At 30.5% G+C, this 21,437-nt stretch overlaps 1 protein-coding gene across 1 annotated transcript; it reads left to right on the top strand.

The window, feature by feature from the left end:
- The first annotated feature begins 1,615 nt into the window (after positions 1–1,615).
- Positions 1,616–15,986, top strand: LOC129322516 (3-ketoacyl CoA thiolase 1, peroxisomal-like). Its single transcript, XM_054968824.1, has 13 exons — positions 1,616–1,633; positions 2,408–2,482; positions 2,960–3,033; positions 3,156–3,240; positions 3,365–3,491; positions 3,717–3,815; positions 3,886–3,953; positions 4,046–4,153; positions 4,237–4,314; positions 4,641–4,769; positions 4,869–4,965; positions 10,948–11,168; positions 15,779–15,986. Exons 1-10 carry the CDS (start codon positions 1,616–1,618, stop codon positions 4,647–4,649), a joined length of 741 nt encoding a protein of 246 aa, XP_054824799.1. The 3' UTR covers positions 4,650–4,769; positions 4,869–4,965; positions 10,948–11,168; positions 15,779–15,986.
- Positions 15,987–21,437: the final 5,451 nt, after the last annotated feature.

Below are 21,437 nucleotides of genomic sequence, written 5' to 3'. Positions count from 1 at the left end.
AATTTATTTCATTTTCCTCTAAAATTATGTTTATATTTTTTTTTACCTTAATAATGATTAAAGGCTAAATCATCATTAAACAATTAAAATGTTTCTGAAAAATAATTTTTTAAAATACTACTCTTGCTGTTAAAAAATGTAAGACATTTTTAATCAAATCTCACCCCCAATAAAATAGTTACTTACTTTCAAACTAATCCTATCTTTTTATATTTATCCCTATTAATCACCTTACAATAAATATAAAGTCATTATCAATAGGGGTACTTTTGAAAAAAAAAGGTAATGATTATATCTCGAAAGACTAAAAATGCCTTACATTTTTGAACATCCAACTCTTCAAAAAGTACCTTACATTTTTGAACGGATGGAGTATTTCATTATTAATTAGATAAGTTCTTGTATATTTGAACTAATCAATTCAAGTTGTTTTAAAACAAAGTCACTTATAAAAACATAGCAATTTGTAAAAAATTTATGTATTTTTTACTAGAAAATTATATGTATATAAAAGTCTTGGTTATTTTTTCCCTAGATTTACTAACCATGTATAAAATTATGTGTATATAAATTTTTTTTGTTAGTAAAGATAATTATTAATTGTTTCTACCTTAATAATAATTAAAGACTATAGTATCATTGAACAATTTTAAAACGTATCCTTATATCTCATAATTAATTAGAAAACCATCTTGTATATCTGAACTAAAATATCAATATTTTTAAAAAAATATAAATAATGACTTTATTTGTTTGACTAGCAAATCATGATTGTATATAAACTTTAAAAGCATTATTAGTAACTAAATAATGACAACCTTTTTCATATAAATAATTATAATTGTTTTTTTTATTTACATGAATTGTATTGATGATATTTTTCTGGAATTATTAACAATACAACTTGACAAATAGCATGATTCATATATTAAAACTTAACATGCATAACATTTGATAAAAATTTATCTTTTTTTTTCATTTCACATCATATTAAAACTTTATATTTATTTGTTGCATACAACTTGTCATATATTTGGTTTTTTTTTTCTTACAAATTTTGCATTACTGACATTTTGTTATATCGTAAATATCACAAATGTAGTTTCTTACATAGTATATAACTTAACAGTGGCTGTGTTAAAATAAAATGCATTCGCTGGGGTGGTAGTCAGGACCTTGATGAGAAGGGTGGGGTTAAGCTTTTCATGCTCATAGTTGAAAGTCTTGCTATCAGACCAATTGATCAACTCATACAGAAGCATTACGTGAACGTGATTCAAGCAAGTTCAAAGGGCTGACTCGCAAGTTTTGACAAGTGAGAAACGGTAGCCTTTTTATAACCAAGTTGAATAGATAATATTACCTAAAAACATAAAGTCCAAGATTTGGACAAGGTGAATCGCGTTTTTGACAACAATGTAAGGCTCCAATAAGAATAATATTTACATGTATAAAAAAAATTCTAAACATACATAAAAATAAATATTTTTTATTATAATCAAAATATTAAATTATATGATAGATATGCTTACCTTCTTAAATATGATGTCTAAATGAGAAAGAATTTTGAGAGCTAAAGAGAGATAGATACAATACTTGTAAAAAAATGGAACAAATGGGGAAGAAGATGCAGGTGCTGGAAGATAAAGAAAAGAAAAAAAAATTCATGTATCGATTAGACAGTTTATATTTATTTTCAAAACTTCCTAACCATGGCATTGTAAAATATAGTAAAATATAAAGGGGACAATACACATATTAATGAACAATACATCATGAGAAGCATATATTCTCGTACAAAAACAGTGTCACGTCTTGTAATATAGTGTCATATCCCAATAGCAACATTTAAAAAAAATAATAAAGTGAAGCTGGTGTAGTAGAAATCGCTTTTCGACAAATTCTCCTCATAACTTGATATTGTGAAGGCCGAGTAAAAATATATGTGATCAAATTGGTATGTTAGAAACTGAATTTCATTGTCAACAATGTTTTTTGGGCCTGAATGCTCCGTACCATTTTCACTTTTCTGACGCAAAGAAATAGGAATATGTGAAGGCTTTGTTTTTTTGGCCTGAATGCTTCATATTCTTTTTACTTTTGTGACACAAAGAAATAGAAGCATGCGAAGGAGAGAGATAAAATAAAGCTGGGAAGATTCTGACATCTCTGAGGATATAAACCAACTTCCGTATAAATCTTACTAAAAAGAAAATTTGAGACTTGGCGTGTATAAGACCAAGTTTTAATTTATAAAATCTTGATAAATATTTTAAAAAATGTAGTATTTTAAAAAAATAATTTTTTTTTTAAAGCACGATGGTCAATTTGCCAATAAGTGACGAAGGAAGGGCGAGGGGCGGAGAGGCACTGGAAGGAGTTGCAAGATGGAAAAAGTGATTCGTAGGCAGAAAATGCTGCTGGAACATCTTCGACCTGCTTCTTCAATTTCATCTTTTTCCCGCCAATCCATCATCTCTGTGTAAGTTCATCTTCTTCAAGTGTCCGTCTCTTCACTCCTCTACTGTGCACGAATACCCGAGATTCTACTCGTTTCTCGTTTTTAATTTGTTGAGAGATTCCTATTCCTCATGGCCCGTCTGCCTTTTTCCCTTTTTATTTTTTCACTTCTGCAGTTGCTTCATGCTGGAATGAGTTCTTTCTTTTTTGCTTGTGTTGTTACTTGATGATTCTCAAACTTCTACTCCTATTTCTTTCCCATACTAAATTTAATGATCTTTGAATGCTTATCTTGTATGTGTTAAAAAGTCGGAGATAAAATTTTTGTTAATTATATTGGTAGTTTTTTTGTCTCGAATCTTTGGAATGTTTCTATCTTGTAGAGTTAGTCAATTCAAGCATTTTTGCAAATGATACGCTTTTTCATCGGCCTTAACTTTGCTTTCGCCTTTTCTTTTTAAAGGGATGGCTAATTTTTTCTTTTTTGTTTTTTTTTTAGGCATCAATCTGTTCTGGTGATAATTTTTCTCATGCTCGAACATCTGCATCTGAAGATGACGTGGTGATTGTGGCGTAAGTTGATTAATTCGGGAATGTGGATGCCAACTTACTGAGTATTTCTTGATTTGTTATTTTGTTAATCACAGTATTAACAATTAAGCCTATTATCTTTTATTATTTCCTGCAAAAACCAGTGCATACCGAACTGCAATCTGTAAAGCAAAGCGTGGGGGCTTCAAGGATACCCTTCCAGATGATCTCCTTGCCTCTGCTTTGAGGGTAAGTGTTATTTGATAAAGGGAGACATTTTGAAGTGTAATTGTTGACAAAGAATTGGGTTTATGGGACCATTTATAATCATTGTGACTAGTAAAATTTACCTCAATCATGAGTTCTCATGTAGGCTGTAATAGAAAAAACAAATGTGCACCCAAGTGAAGTAGGAGACATAGTTGTTGGCACCATAATTGCACCAGGATCAGAACGAGCAATTGAGTGCAGGATGGCCGCCTTCTATGCTGGCTTCCCTGGTAAATTTCTTAATCAAGTTGAAATGACCATCCTCAAATGCATCATTTTCGAATAAGAACTTAGCTATGAAAACTGATTGAAAACATGATTTATGTGAAATTCCTGACTGGTTTTACTGAAAATTTAATTTGCAGGTTTATTTACTGATACTTAATGCTTAGAACTGCTGTGCTATTTTATCCCCAACATCAATATATGGTTTATCACTTATATGATTAAAACAGATACAACGCCACTCAGGACTGTCAATAGGCAATGTTCATCGGGACTTCAGGCAGTTGCTGATGTTGCTGCTTATATAAAAGCTGGTTTTTATGACATAGGTAAGAGTGAATTCCGAATATCTGTTAGTTTAAAAGATATTGGTGTCAACCTTCTTATTCTATGATTCAGGAATCGGAGCTGGATTAGAGTGTATGTCTCGAGATAATATTACTAGGCTTAGTAAAAACAACCCAAAGGTGCCTTTAAGATTTAATCTTTTGAAGTCCATATTTTGTTTTTACAGGCATAAACATGGTTTGTCCAGCTTTACTTTTCATGTCCTTAACAGTTGGAAACTTTTGAACAAGCTCGGGATTGTCTTCTTCCTATGGGAATTACTTCTGAGAATGTTGCACTGCGTTTTGGTGTCACAAGGCAGCAGCAGGACGAGGCTGCTGTGAGTATGACAAAATTAAATATTCTAAGAGCTGTTTAAGAGATTATCAAACTGAATGGAACTCTTTTGATTTGAATAAATAGGCTGAGTCTCACAAGCGTGCTGCTGCTGCAACAGCATCTGGTAAATTCAAAGAAGAAATCATTCCAGTTTCTACAAAGGCAAGTAGCAGCAGCAAAGATGAACTTTCTAATCCTAAAATTAGATATAACACATGAAAATGTTGATGAGGAGGCTGTCACTGAGGTTGAACTCTGACACACAATATGATAGCCTCTCTGCTTATTGTTTGTAATGAAATCAGGATGGAAATTAACTTCGATATAAACTTCTTATGATAAGGATAAAGGGTAACTTAGAATCTTGGATAAGAATAAAATTCTGGACTTTAAATAATGCTAAACTAAAACGATAGATAAGGATATACTCGTAATCCATTTGGAGTTCCACTTGAATAGGTTTCTTAACACGTGATAAATTTCTGTAGTTTTTGTAAAAAGTGGGGAGGAGGAGAATATTATAGTTTCTGTTGATGATGGCATCCGGCCAAATACAAATTTGACAGACTTGGCAAAACTAAAGCCTGCCTTCCAGAAGGATGGATCCACAACTGCAGGTACTCAGGAAATCCATTCTTGTTAGTTTTTATTACTTTGGCTAATTCTTTAGCTGTTGGTTCGTTTACGTTGTGTCTCTCTTTATCTTCTAAATTCAGGTAATGCAAGCCAAGTCAGTGACGGTGCTGCTGCGGTTCTCCTCATGAAAAGAAGAGTGGCGGTGCAGAAGGGACTGCCTATTCTTGGCATATTCAGGTACACAATAATTATTGGAAAAATCAATTATTTAGAGGAACAAGTCACATCAGAAGTGGAACTGGACATAACTCTGCATGTATACTGTAATATGTGACTAAGTGGGTTGTCCTTGCAATCCATGTTCTCTCTTATGTCTAATCCTTAGAAAGTAGTATTTTAAGCACTTAAAGTTAATTTTCCTTATTTTACCACTTAATTACAAGAGAAAATGAAAATAAAATCCTTCTGAAATATATTTAACAGTTAAATTGAAAATATAATCTAATCACTAGATATTGAAATTTAAACTAATCTAACTTTTTTTTTTTTGGGCTGAAAAAATAATCTAACTTAAAATTCATAATTTAAACATAAAGGCTTTCTATTTTTAAACCTGTGGAGATAAAGGGAGATATTGTAAAATTGTATCATAATTAAATAATAATTTGAACTTTAAATAGATAAATCTATATATATTTTCATTTTATTTTCTAAGCTAGACTTATCAAAATATAAATAATATTTAATTTTATTATTGTATGAAAATATAAACTAATTTGATTACTCCTTTTTAAATGATTTGATTTAAATTTCATACATATATATACACATACATAACGAGTGACCACTCATTTATTTTTTATATATATATATATATATATATAATTTTTCAAACTGAACCTATAAAAATAATCAAAATTTAATTTACTTTATATATAAAAAATGATAAATAATCTTAAAACTTATTCCAAACGTAAATTTTTTATTTTATATACATATAAATATAATAAATCATCTCGAACCTAATTATGAAATACAGAATATATTCATAATTTATTATATTTAAATATCATTTTTTTAATATCTATGAACCACGGTTAAGAAAATAGGTAAAATGTATATAAGTTTTGGCTGGAATAATTTTATAAAATCATCAAGATAGAACAGATTTTTCATTTCAAATATCTAATAATTAGTTTTTATATTAGTCTAAAAAATGATATATATATATATATATATATATATGTATGTATGTATGTATGTATGTATGTATGTATGTATGTATGTATTAAAAAATAATAAATCATCTCTAATATAATCATAAACTTAACTTTAAAGCACAAAATCGTAAGGAATATATCCTAAAATATAAAATTATAAAAAATTTAAAAATGAATATATCGTAGCTTTAAACTTTACTTTATATATATATATATATATATATATATATGATAGGGAAAATTTGGGATTCAAGAATTAAAATACATCCCAACCAAACTGGGAAAATGCCATTTTCCACTCTATTTTCTTTTCCTTCTCTCTAACTCCAGTAAATCAAATGAGGCCTTACTCTTTCTGCACTCTTTTTGTTAAGGTAGCTCTGGCAAGGCAAATGTGTAGCAAATCACTCATGCCACGTCCACACATTTGTCTCTCACTTCAAAAATTTAAGATTAAGTATTGTGAATTTTGTGACACACATGTTTAAAATAAGTTATTTGACCGATAAATTAAATTTAGGATTGTAATTTAAAAAAAAAAAATAAAGTGGGTTCGTGGTCAGGCTCAAATAACCCACCAATCCACTCATACATATTGGGTTGGGTAAAATATAAATGGGTGGGCTCAACCCAGCCCATTTTTATACCCCAGCCCATATAATTTACTTTATCTTGTATTCTTATATCTATTTTTATACTTTCTCACTTGCATAACTTGATTGTGTTACTAACTGTACACGTGGAATGTGCTAACAGCCAATTGGCCTTGTGGCACCAAATCGCCGCTTTGAAAAGAAAGACGGCGGATTGGGCCTCCGGAGTGAGTTGATAAGTATAGGTGCATGCCGAGTGTGCGCGTCTTTGTTTTCTATGATGAATGCAATGTTATATTCAGGTCCTATTTATAATACATTTTTAAAAAAATAATTTTTTAATTTAAAATATAAAATACGTTATAATATAATAATTAAATCAGTTTTTTTAAGTTTATTGTTTTTTAATTAACATAAAAATATTTAATATAATTGTATACGTTATAATATAATAATTAAATCACTGTTTAAAGTTTATTATTTTTTAATTAACATGAAAATATTTAATATAATTGTATCATGATTTAAAAGCAAGAATAAAAATAAAAATAGATCTCGTTTTTTATGATATAAAAAAATTAATTTTTTTTAAGATGTTTAAAATGATTGAAAGTGTTATACAATAAAAATAAAAATATATAAGTTTTTTTAGACCAAATAAGTATAACGGTTAGACTAGTAGGTTTACTCACTTTTTGTTTTTCCTTTTTAGTGGGCTGAGTTGGGAAATATATATATATATATATATATATTATATAAAGGTCAATTTTTGACACAATTTATTTAGCATATGGATTGGATGAGTGACTCCTTATTTAAGTTGAAGTTCAAATGACTAACCTTTCAAGCACGTACTCTTCGTCATTCTCAATCTCTGCTCTTGGCCCCTCCATAGTTTGATGGTGAAGACCCATGGCACGAAGCTCTTGCTTCTCCCACTCTTCATTAATTAATTCTATTTGTGTTTGAATGGTATTCAATCACTTCAATGTTCATGTCCTCAATTATCCTCCCTCTTTTTTGTTTATGTTAATTTTTCTCTCCTCCTAATTGTCTAGCAACCTTCATGCTCGTACTCCATCGTGTCCTGGCCTTTGCTCCATTGTGTTCTTCGAGTTCCTATGTTGTAAGGTTGCATTTTACCCTTAATTGGGATTTAGCAACACGGAATTCAATAACACAATAAACATAAATGCGACAAGCCTAATACTACTATGAAAAAAGACTATATATAATAATTTTTAATTGTTATATATTCTGACATCACATATTTCTCAAGTAAATGTATAACAATTTTTAATCACTATACAATTGATGTTTGCATAATATAGTTTGTTCCAATTTTAAGTTATAAGAACTCTTCTATGTTTTGAAAAAAGAAGTCCATTTCAACTTGACGTATCAATTATTTGTTATTTAAAATAACATTTAATGGTCAATGTTAGTATTAGTTAACGGTAGGGTGACATTATACTCTTTTTAAAAGGTAGAGAAGGTGATAATACTTTGATAAAAAGTTTAAATACCGGGTGCACCTGTCAAAAAAGTTTCAAAACATATTTGTCATTGAATCCTAAAAACAACCCTTAAAACTACTCACTTTATCTTTGTTCATATTAGTTTTTATTTTATTGAGTATGCTTTGTAACTTGTAAGGCCTAATATAAATTCCTCTTACATTCCATAATGGGTCATCTTTTCTAAGAGTTTATTTGTGTTTGTTTTTTTTTTATAATCCACATGAATCTTTCTATTAGCGATAATTATATTCGATATATTAAATATGAACAACTTTTTTAGTGGAGATTTAAATTTAGTTCATTATATTATAAGGAATTAGCTCCTTCCATTAGATCTAACCTCATTAATATTACCTTTTACAATTTTATTTGTTTTGGCACAAGAAATACTACTTGACAAGTCTTTTCTTTTTTACATTTTATGTAATTTTTTTTTACTCTAATAGTAATTAAACTTTACTTATAAAAAGAGGAGGAAGTATAATGTAAGATTTAGAGCTGGTAATGGCTCAACTTGCCAACCCACTAAAAAAAATGGATTCATTATATACAAGGCAGTTTTGACTCATGGGTTGACTCACTTATTTTTGAAAAAAAAAACATACAAATTATAGGATTATTCTCTCAATTGTCAAGCCCTCACCATTTTTCAAATTATTAAAATAATTCAAATTACATACTTATTACCTACTGTTGTTATTACCTGTCACATTTAACTAGTTGAGATATCTATAAATTCATGGCCAGTCAAGTGCATTAGTGTAACATATATCCAACCAAAGACTTTTTTACAATTAAATTTGAGTAAAATATTTTCAACTAGGCACAAGCAATATAGCCATCCTTTTTTTTTTTTGGAGAATTACAACCAGATCCAACACAGAAAAATTAATTACTACAAAGTTTATTGACAAACTGAACTAAACTACTTTAATAATTGGTTGCGTTGTTAATGCAATTTAGTTCAACTATCAATAGACTTTACAGTAGTTAATTTTCTTGTGTGAGATTTCAATGTAATTCTCTCTTTTTTTACAAGGTTACATGAGATTCAAACTCTATTGTTGTGCTGCTGTTTGAAGTAGTACTATCCTGAGTGATACATGAATCATTTTTAGAGTAATTTAGAATGATCCATATATCAACCTTCAAATCCTCTTTAACAGCTTTTGAATTATAAGTTGCTAGATTATCAAGCTGTGGACAAATTATAACTTTATTTTTTTTATTGTCTTTGTTATTACATTGTACTTTAATGAATTTAGAATTTCTCAGCTAGTAAAAAAAAAAAAGGTTACCTTGCTAACCTTTACTTAAATTAAGATCAAATTTAATTTTACTTTTTAAACTTCTATATGTAAATTATATTTTTATATTTAATTGTGTGATGCTAATAATTATTGATAAGTTCTAACACTGTGATAAATTTATAATTTTTAAAATTAAAAAAACGTATATGAAAATTTTTTTATTGGGCTAACTTACCAACGCACAATAGGCTGGTAGAAATACAACATGCACAAAATGTGAGTTATATCAAAAAAAAAAAAATTTGATATGGATCCATATTTTTTTCCATCCATCTATGTGAAATGCGTTGGGCTGTTGGGTGTATATATATATATATATATTGTAGTGTCGGTGCTGACATGCAACGAGTCTTTGATGTGGACGTGGCGACTGGGGATCCGCCGGGAGGATGACAAAGAAATTGGGACAATTTCATTAAAAGACCACTAATATAATGTATTTATAAATCAGGCCCAAACAATTCTCGAACTCACAGGATTGAAGTAAAAATAAATTAATATTGATTTCAGAAAGAACCATTTTATGAGTAGCTTTACAAGATTTGTTCATTCCATAACTTTATTTATCAATTATTTTACATTACTTGTCTTAGTTACTTGTCTTGTCAATTAAATTACTTGTTAGGCGAGTAATATTATTTTTTAATTTCTTATCATTACTTATTAATTTTATTATGTAATTTGTTGAACATCTAACTTATAATAAATACATTACTTAAGTCATTTGTTAAGTAATGCTGACTTGTTAGACATGAAATATTGTTTGTTAATTCAATATCATTATTTGTTAAATCCATTATATATATTATTCAATTTAATTAGAGAATAATATTTAAATTATTTTTATTTATAATTTAATTTTAATTTAGACCCAAAATCTTTCAATAACATTTCATATTGTTTTGGACTTTATTTGTAAATAAGTTATCTCAGTGATCCTTCTATAAAATTTTCACAAGTTCTTGCTGTTTAATTAATTACTAGTAATTAAATAATCTTTAGCAAAAAATTTACCTATTAGTTATTCACAAAATTGTTTAGAAATATTTTTCCTGGAAAATACAATAATTAATCTCTATATTTTTAATATTTTTTTGTTACAAGTACTTTTTTTTGGCTTCTAATCTCTTAAATTTTATTTGTCTGCAATGTTAATATTATCATCGGTAATATAATTAAATATTTTAATATTTAATTTATATAACTATTAATTTTGTTGGTAAAATTATTAACCCACCATATTTTTTATATGCTTCTCCTGTCATTGTGACGTACTTTTTATTTCAATTTTTAATTTTGGTCACTTCAATTAAAACACAGTAAACTCACCGTTCAATATTATACCAGATTAAAAAAATGTTGAATTTAAATAAGGAAGAATGACAATATAATACCTTTCAAATATTCAAATGACAATCGATGATAATTATTAGGGATAAAGAAACTTTTAGTTCTTTATATTTTGGGATTCTATCAATTTCATCCCTCAACTTTATATTTATTTTAGTATTTTTTAGCAAAATATTTATTTTAGTATTTTATAATTCATAATTTACTATTATAATTTTTTTATTAGGGCATATGAGGATGCTTCAGCCGTGAGGGAGAGGCTCGTGGACAACGCAATAGAGAGGGAAGACTTGCGATTGACGGCACCATTGAAGATGCAAACTAAGATGAGATTGACGCATGCAACAGTGATGAAAAACTAAGGCTACAGATTCTAAGGGGATTGACTGTGGAAGGCGAGTCTGAAGAGTGCTTTTTGAGACGACTGTGGAAGGCAAATTAAAAGAGGTATGATACTTTCTCTACTCCAAAGTGTATATTTCTTTCCTCAATATCTTTTCTTGTTATTCTCAACATTTATATATATTCTTGCAATTTGACTAAATATTGTGACATAATTATCAGGTTCAGAGTTCAAATATAGTTATATTATAATGGATGAGAATAGCTATTCTAGTAAGTATATGTAATTTGCATTTTTTTAAGTGTTATGATAGTATAGGATTTGATTATAGTTTTTTAATGCAATATTTTTAAATCAGATACAGAATCTGGAAGTGAAATTGAATCAAAAATCCATAATAGTGATGACAATATATGTGATGAGTACCTCAATGAATATGTTGAGGATGAAGGTGATATCGATATTGAAGAGGAGTTTGACACTATTCATAATCAAGAAACTCCATTAGGAAACATACTTCCCCCAGTGATTGAGAATGTTGATTCTGGTCATGAAACTGATGAGCTGTACTCTTGTGAAAGTCCATATAGTGATGATGGTCATATTAGACCTTGTTACATCAAATATAACCCAAATGAAATGTGTAAGGATTACAAATTTAAACTTGGAATGGAATTTACTTCACTTCACTAATTTAAGGAAGCAATAAGGGAGTATGTTTTATTGAATGGTTATAATGCAAGGTTTATCAAGAATGATGGAACACGGTGTAGGGTGCATTGCAAGAAGGGGTGTGAGTGGAAGATACTTGTAAATAAGGTGACCGGTTCTTTAACATTTAGGTTGAAGACATATAATCCTAAACACACATGTGGTGTCACCTTTAATTCAAGGATGGCTACATCTTCATGGATAGCAAAAAAAATTACAACTTCGATGAAAATAAATAAGAATATGAAGTTGTCTGATATTATTTCGCTGATGAGGGAGGGTTACATGTGTGATGTGACTGTGCCTAAGGCTCAACAAGCAAGAAAGAAGGTAAGAGCAATAATTGATGGAGATTATAGAGCCCAATATGTACAATTATGGGATTTTATGGATGAAGTGAGGAATAAAAATCCAGGAACTACTTTCCAATTATTGACCGAGAGATTGGAGATTAATGGACCACTTTTGTTTAAAAGATTGTATCTTTGCTTAGCCCCTATAAAAAGTGGATTCAAAGGAGCATGTAGACCAATTATAGGGTTAGATGGGTGCTTTTTAAAAGGGCCTTATGGAGGTATTCTTTTAGTTTCTGTTGGAAGAGACCCAAATGATCAGTACTTTCCACTCGCTGTTGCTATTGTAGAGGGAGAAAACAAAGATTCATGGAAGTGGTTTATACAACACATTCTTGATGATATTGGAACCGAATATCAGATCAACAAAAGGTGTGTCATATTTACCTTTTAATTTAATACTTTTACCATTAATGATATTCTTTACTTACTTGTTGCTTTCAAATTATAGGGATTGATTCCTGCTATTGATGAACTTGCCAGGGGTACTGAGCATCGCATATGTGTTAGACATCTATATGCAAATATTAAAAGTAGGTACGGTGGTGGGGCAGTCATTAGAGACCATGTTCTTGCAGCTGCAAAAGCCACTTATACTACATTATGGAAAAAAAAAAGATGATTGAGTTGAAAAGAGTGTGTAAGGAAGCTCATGATCATTTGATGAGCTTCCCACCTTCATGTTGGACTAAATCTCATTTTCAAGATTACCCTAAGTGTGACATGATCTTAAACAATATATCTGAATCTTTTAATGGGTGATTGCTTGAGGCTCGTGAAAAACCCATAATTGGATTGTTTGATTGGATTAGAAGCTACATGATGGAGAGATTTGCACAAAACAGAATGAAGGCTCAAAACATGTTAGGAAAAGGACTTACAATATGTCCTAGACCTCAAAAACGTTTGGACAAAGAAGTTGAGGAATCTAGGAAGTGGGTGGCTAAATGGGCTGGAAATTTTGAGTATGAAGTTTCATTGTATCAGCACAAGTTTGCTGTCAATCTTAATCAAAGAACTTGTACTTGTAGATGGTGGGATTTGACTGGTTTACCTTGTAGGTATGTGATTTACATAAGTTCTATTTGTGGTGTTGTTTTTTTTTTTTTTTGAGTAAAAGGCCACGGAAAAATCGTGCAGAAAGACAAATTAAGTCATATCAGCGTACAAAATGTGACTACAGCCAGTAGGAGGACTATTAAAAATTTGAACATTTGAGTTGTTGGGAGAGGCTTGATAAGTCATCCAGTCTGCGCATTTGTTGGCCTCTCTGAAAATGTGATCAAAAGTGACAGTCCAATCGTGCATAAGAAGGTCTCTGATTTTGTTAATAGTTGCGGCAAATAGATGAGTATTAGAAAACTCATTGCGTATGAGTGTAATTACTTCAGTTGAGTCCGAGAAGACATTGACTCTATTAAACTTCTCAGCCCAGCAAATAGTAAGTCCTTCAAGAATGCCCATAAGTTCGGCCGCCGTGCTGGGATGGTAACCAAGAAATTTAGAGAAACTTTTGATCCAATTGCCGTGGTTATCTCAAATGAGACCACCACAAGAAGCAACCCCATGATTGTTGACAGAGCCATCTATATCAAGTCTTACCCAATCTTTTTCAGGGGGAACCATTTGGCCTTAGTTCTATCACCTTGTTAAGTCAAAAAATTGATTCTAGATTAGAGGTATTGGTCGTTGAGGATATCTTGTATGCTGGTGAAGGCAATGTCTCTCTCATGGGTATCATCTTCTGAGTAAATGATTCTGCACCTCTATTTCCAATATTCCAACACACGTGAGTGAAGAGCTTTTGCCAAGGGATACTGCGTGATCTTGCATTTCCCGCTTCTCTTTTTGCATTCCAGAGAATCCATTCCTGTAAAGATGGAGAGAAGAAAGTATTAAGTTCAGTTTTTTAACTAGTTTTAACCAAACCTCTTTAAATCTTTTACAATCTCTCAAGATATGAGTGGTGGAATCTAAAGAATTACAACTAAAAGGACAAGTTTTGAGAGAAGGAATATTCCCATTAAAACATGTGATTTTAGGTTGAAGTCGATCCCAAGTTGCCTTCTAGAGAAAGGACTTGATCTTCTCATAAGTTGGCCACTTCCAAATTTTAGACCAAACTTCAAGGCTAGTAGTATCACAGTGAGATTCTATGGCCTTGTAAGTAGATTTAATAGAGAAGTTGCCATTGTTTGAAGGTCTCCAACATATAACATCATCATCTGCATTCAAATTAGGAGGCTACACAATAGTGATAAGTTTCAAGATTTTTAGATGTAGATATCTGCGCAGTTGGCTTACTTTCCAAGAACCATTATTATCACAAAGATCAGAGACTCTGGCATGTAGGATGGAGTCCGTATTAGATGAGGCATATTTGATAAGGGGATCGGGGAGGGGACACTATTTGCTATTGGTGGTGTTGTTGACTTTAAGCTTATATTCATTAATGCTCATATAATTTTTTACTATTTATGCTTATATTTGTAGGCATGCAATTTCTTGTATTTATGCAATGAGAGATGATCCAAATAAGTATGTTGATAAGTATTTGACGGTTGAATGTTATGCCACTTACTATAATCCCATCGTCTATCTTTGTAATGGTGAAAATGCTTGGGAGATAAACGAAGAAAGGGAAACAATAGAACCACCCATAATACAAAAGAGAGTTGGAAGACCCAAAAAAAAGCGAAAAGTGTCGTTACAAGAGTCTCCTCAATGAACCAAGCTTTCCAAGACAGGTGCTAGTGTAAAATGTACTTCTTGTGGTGCCTCTGGACATAACAAAAGAAGTTGTGCAGTACGATGTGGTGCATGTGGTGCCTCAGGGCACAACAAAAAAAGTTCCAGCCAACCAGCAATATCTCCAACTCATTCAATCCCACACAATTCCAACCAAAGACAACAAAAGCTCCCACAAAAGAGAAGTTTCACTCAACCATCATCATCATCAATTCAGTCAGCCCCACAAAAGAGCAACAACAAAAGGGACTTGTAGCCAACCACCATCATCTTCAACTCCAATGGATCAATAGATGATTCCTTAGCACTTTTGTGTGTTTTCAATAGGAATCTTGCTTTTTAGTTTTTTATGTTTTTGGAATTTTTTTTGGTGATCCCAGACTTTATGGTGTAGGGATCTCACTTTTTGGCATTTGATATTGTTGGATTTTTTTTTTTGGTGATCCCAAACCTTAGTGCTCTATGGATCTTATATTTGGTATTTGAATATACAATGTTGAAAGTTAATGTTATTGTGTGGTTGTCATCGTTGGCCATGTAGATTTTCAGTTCTTTGTTTGAGTCACCCTATTAAAATATTCTATCCAATTGAAGCAATCAGCATTTTAATTCAAGCCTTAGGATCAAAAGGTTCATACGTTCTGTTTCAATTCATGCGAAGATTTGACTAGTCTATCAACATTTTATTTTACCTTTAAGCCTTATAATATAATGCTGGTTTTTTTTTCAAGAGGTTCATATATTCTGTTTTACTTCTTTTTTTTCTTTTAGTTTTCTTTTCTTTTGGCTGTTCCTAGTTTGTTTCCCTTGTTGCTGCTAATTGTTGTTGTTGGCTTGCTGCGATTTTATTTTTTTCCTTGCTATTATTGATTGTTCTGTTTTTTGGGTTTTTTTTTCTGCAGGTTTGAATGAATAATTCTCCTTGTTGCCACTTGTCAAAAAAAGAATCTTATATCACTTGTAAAAAGAATTATTGAATATAATACGCATATTGCTTTTCCTCCTCACACATCCTTTGCTTTTATCACTTGTAATTTAGGATCCATGTTTTAAAGTCATGTGGATGACCAATGTGGGATTTTAATCTTAATGAAGGAGGCACTTTTACCATATAGCCATGCTAAATTGTGAAAGGTAAGACATGTCAGATTAAGTTGGCTCATTTTTGAAAATCAAGAGAATAAAAAATAGTAGGCAAAGAGGGCTAGGATAATGCAATTTTCATTCAAACATCCAATTCTTAACATTGTAATAAGCCAAATTGGCATTTACATCAGTTTCATATCCAAATGGGCATTTTACATCAGTTACGAAGCTAGTACAACAACTTAAATACCAAAACATGGTAACAACCTTACACTACCATTAGAGTTACAAGCTTAATTTACTAAATAACAACATCAGTAGCAATAGGAAAGAGCGACAAGCCTATATCCTACAACATTTTTAAATCATAAATTACATCCTACATCCTACTCCAGCAATAATGGTACAATTCATCAAGTTCATCCTTCTCTTCCAATCTTGAATAATCTTCTTTTGTTCCTCTCCATGGTAGCAGCCTCAAGGATTGGTTCATCAAGCAAGTCAAAGAAATTATAAGTCCATGATCTCTGCAATTATCACTAATCACTTTTGATAAAAAATAGAACACATTGCACAGAGAAAATATATGAAAACTCACAGAATACAAGAGAGCATAATTGCTCAGACAAAGGGACTCCATATTGATAGTGATCCTTGCTCTCCATACTATAAAAAATAGCTTCAGCATCTCTTAACACCCTCCTCCCATCTTTAACACGCACATTTTTTATATACATATCAATAAGAGCATTTCCTACACTAACATTCTATAAAAAAAATGGATAAGGCACCATCAGAGTTCATCTCAAATATGCAGTGAGTAGTTCAATAGAGATTAGAATGAGAAGAAAAAACCAATTCAACCCACTATAGAGGGCAGCTCTTACAGAGAATTTCATTTTTGATTTATTTACATATACTATACATTACAAAGAATATCAATTAGTTTGTAAATTATTATAGCCAATATAAAAACATAAAGACCAGGAATACCAGTATTATTATAGCCCGTCTGTGGTTCTAATTGCTCTCTAAGTCTCTGCTTCAAGAATCAAATTAAACAATACAGTGAAGAGCGAAATAGTGGGGAAGAATCAAATTCAAGGTTGAAGCTAAATATTGTATGGAGAAGACAAGTCACCAGTGAAGAATGATGACGGCAAGGGTCACTTACCCAAAACGAGCATGTGAAGATAGATGGAGGCTATATCAAGAGAATCACTAGTAAAGAGTAATGACAGCGAGAATCAATTACCCAAAATGAGACCATGAAGACGGATAGAGGCTGGAGCAGATCAGTCACCGACGAAGAGCAATGACGGTGAAGATAAGAAGGAGATGCACATTTAATGTTTTTTCTATGACCTAATTTTTTTATTATCATAAAAAATGTTTTTTATTATCCTAGTCAATTCATTTGCTTCTCATGTTAATCTACATAGTTGCCATATCATTTTTCTATTAGCTACATCAGTGGTGTTAATTTTTCTTATAAGATAAAGGATTAGTTAGATAATTTTATAAAACATTAAGTACTGAAATGATAGAAATTAAAATTAAAGGACCAACTTGATAGAACCCCATAATGTAGGGGACTAAAAGTTGCTTTATTCTTAATTATTATTTAATTTTTTGGGCTTGTATAACTTTTTTTTGTGAAATTATATTATTTACCCTTAATTTTTGCCTGACATAGCCATGTCATCGTCTCACCCAAGATTCATACCTCAAATCACCCATCTCTCATTTCTTTATCTCTTTCATCTTTATTACTCCTCTCCCCAAGCCTTACATGACAAAGCCCACAAGCTGATTCAAGCTTCCCCTTCCTCTCTATCTTTAAGCCGGGAAGGAGCAAAATTGGGAAAGGAAATCAAAAAGGGAAAAATGACAATAAAAGACCCTTTAAAAACATTAATCTCAATTAAAGATCATAAAAATATTAAAATTTCAGTTAAGAACTACAATCTTTAATTGAAATAAAAAACACATTTAATTTTATAGAACTGCCCTCCACCAAACACTAAAAAATATCAGCTCATGCTTGTATTCTATGTTTGTTTTGGGCGTGAAAAATCTGCTCTCATGTGTACAAAAAATCTAAGCAAAAAATTGGAGTCTTTAATGGAGTGGGTCATCATCTTCTTCCTCTCTTAGTGATAGGTAATTACATTCATTACTTCTTTTTCATCTTCTTCCTTCTCTTGTAAGAAAAATTTGAAATTTTACAGTTTTCATCTTCTCTATCTTTTATGTCTTCTCTTCTCTCTTAGGTAAAAGATAATTTTTGTATCTTTGTAAATTATATTTTACATCATTTATCTTCTATAACTAAAAAGAAAGAGATCTTGTTGATGATTACACACACACACACAAAAAAAAAAAATAAATGATTTCTAAGATAGATAGTATTGAAAAAAAATTGAGTGAAAAAAAAAGATGTAATATGGATGCTAATCTTTTTTTTTTTTTGTTCTATGATGAAAAGTATGCTAATGTTGAATTGTTATAGTCATAGTTGGAATTATAGAAAGGATAATTGTGAAGTAAGATATAGATAGTATTAGAAAAAATTGAGTGAAACAAAAGAAAGGTGTAATGTGGATGCTAAATTTTTTCTGTTCTATGATGAAAAATATGTCAATGTTGAAAAATGTAATATGGATGCTGAATTGTCATAGTCATAGTTGAGATTATCGAAAGAGTAGTTGTGAAATAATAAATTTATATATTGCTCTTAATTGGTTCAGGTTTATTTCCTATATGGCAAGTACTTTAGCAAAAGAAGTATTAACCTGTGAGTAATTGTGAACGCAAAATGAAAAATTTCTTACAATGGTCACTGTCAGAATCTCCCTCTAAGCAAGAGTTTGAAGGTATATCACCCTCTTTGTCATGTTTAACACAAAATGCTCTTACATTACTCCTTGAGGTTAATTAAGTAAAATGAAAGGATTTATTTACGAGTGTTAGACAAACATGTGATGATGCAACTATATTTATAAAAGCATCTGTGCACAAGGAAAATTTATAGCTTCACAATGATTCTGGTGGAAACAATTGATATGCCTTAGTTTACCGAGCTACATTATGAAGATTATGAAAATAATACCCTTTTGGAATCACTACTAACTGCACGTCCCCTAAGACAACCACACACCAAGCGAAGATAGTCACGGTTTCAAAACAAGAAGGTGTACCATTGCTCAAGATGTAATCAGGTTGGACATATCAAGAATAGATGTAGGAATCTCAATTCAAGAATAGATGTAGGGATTGAAAGGAGGTGAAAACCATATGCATATTAATTGATTTGAAATTGAAATGTATTTGATTTTTATTTATTTACTGTGTTTTACTGCTCAATAACTTTTTGTACTGATATTCATACTATATTTTTTGTACTTGTGGTAGTGACAAGTTGTGTAAATAAGTTTACAATTTACATTATTTTTTGGGAAGCAAACTGCACAAGTACCATTTAGGTAGATGAGATATTTTGCATGTAAAAAGGAATGCAAATATGGTGTATATGTATTGAAATTAGTGTAATATAATACTGATGTCTATTTCAGGTGTAAATTATGTGCAAGTGTAACTACTATGATAACATAAGACTATTGAAATCACTAATGTAGAATGGAAAATTATTATTGTAACTTGAGGAAACATGAACCCCACTTAGGAACAAATTTTTTCTCAATATCAGAGAAACTTTTGGAATGTTACAAGATCACTTATGAATATACTAATGTGGCATGAGAATATTGCTATTGTATCTTGTGAAAATATGAAACTCTACTTGGGAATAGATTGTTTCCCACAATTTCAGAAACTAAGCTTTAAAAAGTTTTAATATTACTTCTGAATATACTAAAGTGACTTGAAAATTTACTAACATCAGTCAAGATAATTCACCAATAACTTATCAAATTTCACGCTTGTTAATGTATGATAAGCTCCATTTAGAATTCACTAAAGTGGCATGAGAATATTGATATTGTATCTTGTAAAAATATGAAACTTCACTGGGAACATGATTGTTTAATAAAAAATGACTTGTTTGAATTAAGATTCACAAACATGACTTGAGAATTCACTAATATGACTTGAAAATTTACTAACGTGGCTTGAGAATTTACTAACGTTAATCAAAATAATTCATAAATAACTTGTCCAATTTCTTATAAATTTAGCAAAAATACTTAAGTACATAAAGTTTTAATTTACATCATACATAGAACCAAAACATAATTTGTGAAAGTCTATACCATGATTGCATAACTTGTGAAAGTCTATATCATAGTTTTCTAATCTATGCATTTAATCTTTTTGATCCTTTATGCCCGGCATTTGAAATAGATGCCAGCACTTGTGAGGCTATTCTATTGTGTAAATGAATCACCAGCTAATACAATAGCTCAAACTTCATTTTACTCAACTATTCCCACATGATTAGAGCAAGTCAATTAATGAGAGCATGTTATGATTGCGTCATTTCTCTTGTGCAATATTGTTGCACTGTCTAAGGTAAATGATGATATACATGCTTCAATTAGCTCTACATACAAAATTTTCAAGATAAAATCTATCAATAATTTGTTACTTCGCATCTATCCTTCCCATAATTCTAATTATGACTACAACAACTCAACATTTATGTTACATTTTTCAATATTAGCATACTTTTCATCATAGAACAGAAAAGAATTAGCATTCATGTTACATTTTTTTTGCACTCAATTTTTTTAACACTATTTGTCTTAGAAATCATTTATTGTGTGTACATATATAATTATCAATAAGATCTCTTTTTTCCTTAACTATAGAAGAGAAACAATCATTTACAAATATATAAAAATTGTCTTTCGAGAGATAAGAGAAGATATAAAAAATAGAGATAAAAAAACTGTAAAACTTAAGATTTTTCAAGCAGGTGATGAAAGAAGATGAAAAAGAAACAATAAATGAAATTACCTATCACCAAGAGGAGGAGAAGATAATGACCTAAATGACGATTCACTCCATCGAAGATTATAATTTTTTGCTCAAATTTTTCACGCACAAAAGATTAGTATTTAGTGGAGGACAATTTTATAAAGTTAGATATATTTTTATATCAATTAAAGATCATAACTCTTGATTAAAATTTTAGTATTTTATAATTTTTTAATTAAGATTAATGTCTTTAGGATGCCTTGATCGTCGTTTTCCCATCAAAAAGACTGAGGGGGTATATATTTAAAGTCAAAGTCGTTATATATGACTATGAGAGCTGTATCATGTTCTAACTGTTTTCTACAGCACTTGGTCAGTGAAATCGAAACCAACTAATCTAGTAAATCAAGAAAATAAATTAGATATACAAGAAGAAAAATGGTTCTGGTGGAATAGGAGGAAGCAGAAAGAGCCAAGACAAAGGTACTTCTGGTGATTGAGGCCATTGCTTTCTGCTGCTTCCTTATAATCTTTTTA

The sequence above is a fragment of the Prosopis cineraria genome, unplaced genomic scaffold, assembly GCF_029017545.1.
Source record: "Prosopis cineraria cultivar Desert tree isolate PC_DT_omini unplaced genomic scaffold, ASM2901754v1 PC10, whole genome shotgun sequence".
In the NCBI taxonomy this organism is placed as follows: Eukaryota; Viridiplantae; Streptophyta; class Magnoliopsida; order Fabales; family Fabaceae; genus Prosopis; species Prosopis cineraria.
Note: the sequence above shows the minus strand (reverse complement) of the source record. Positions and strands in the feature narration are given on the sequence as shown.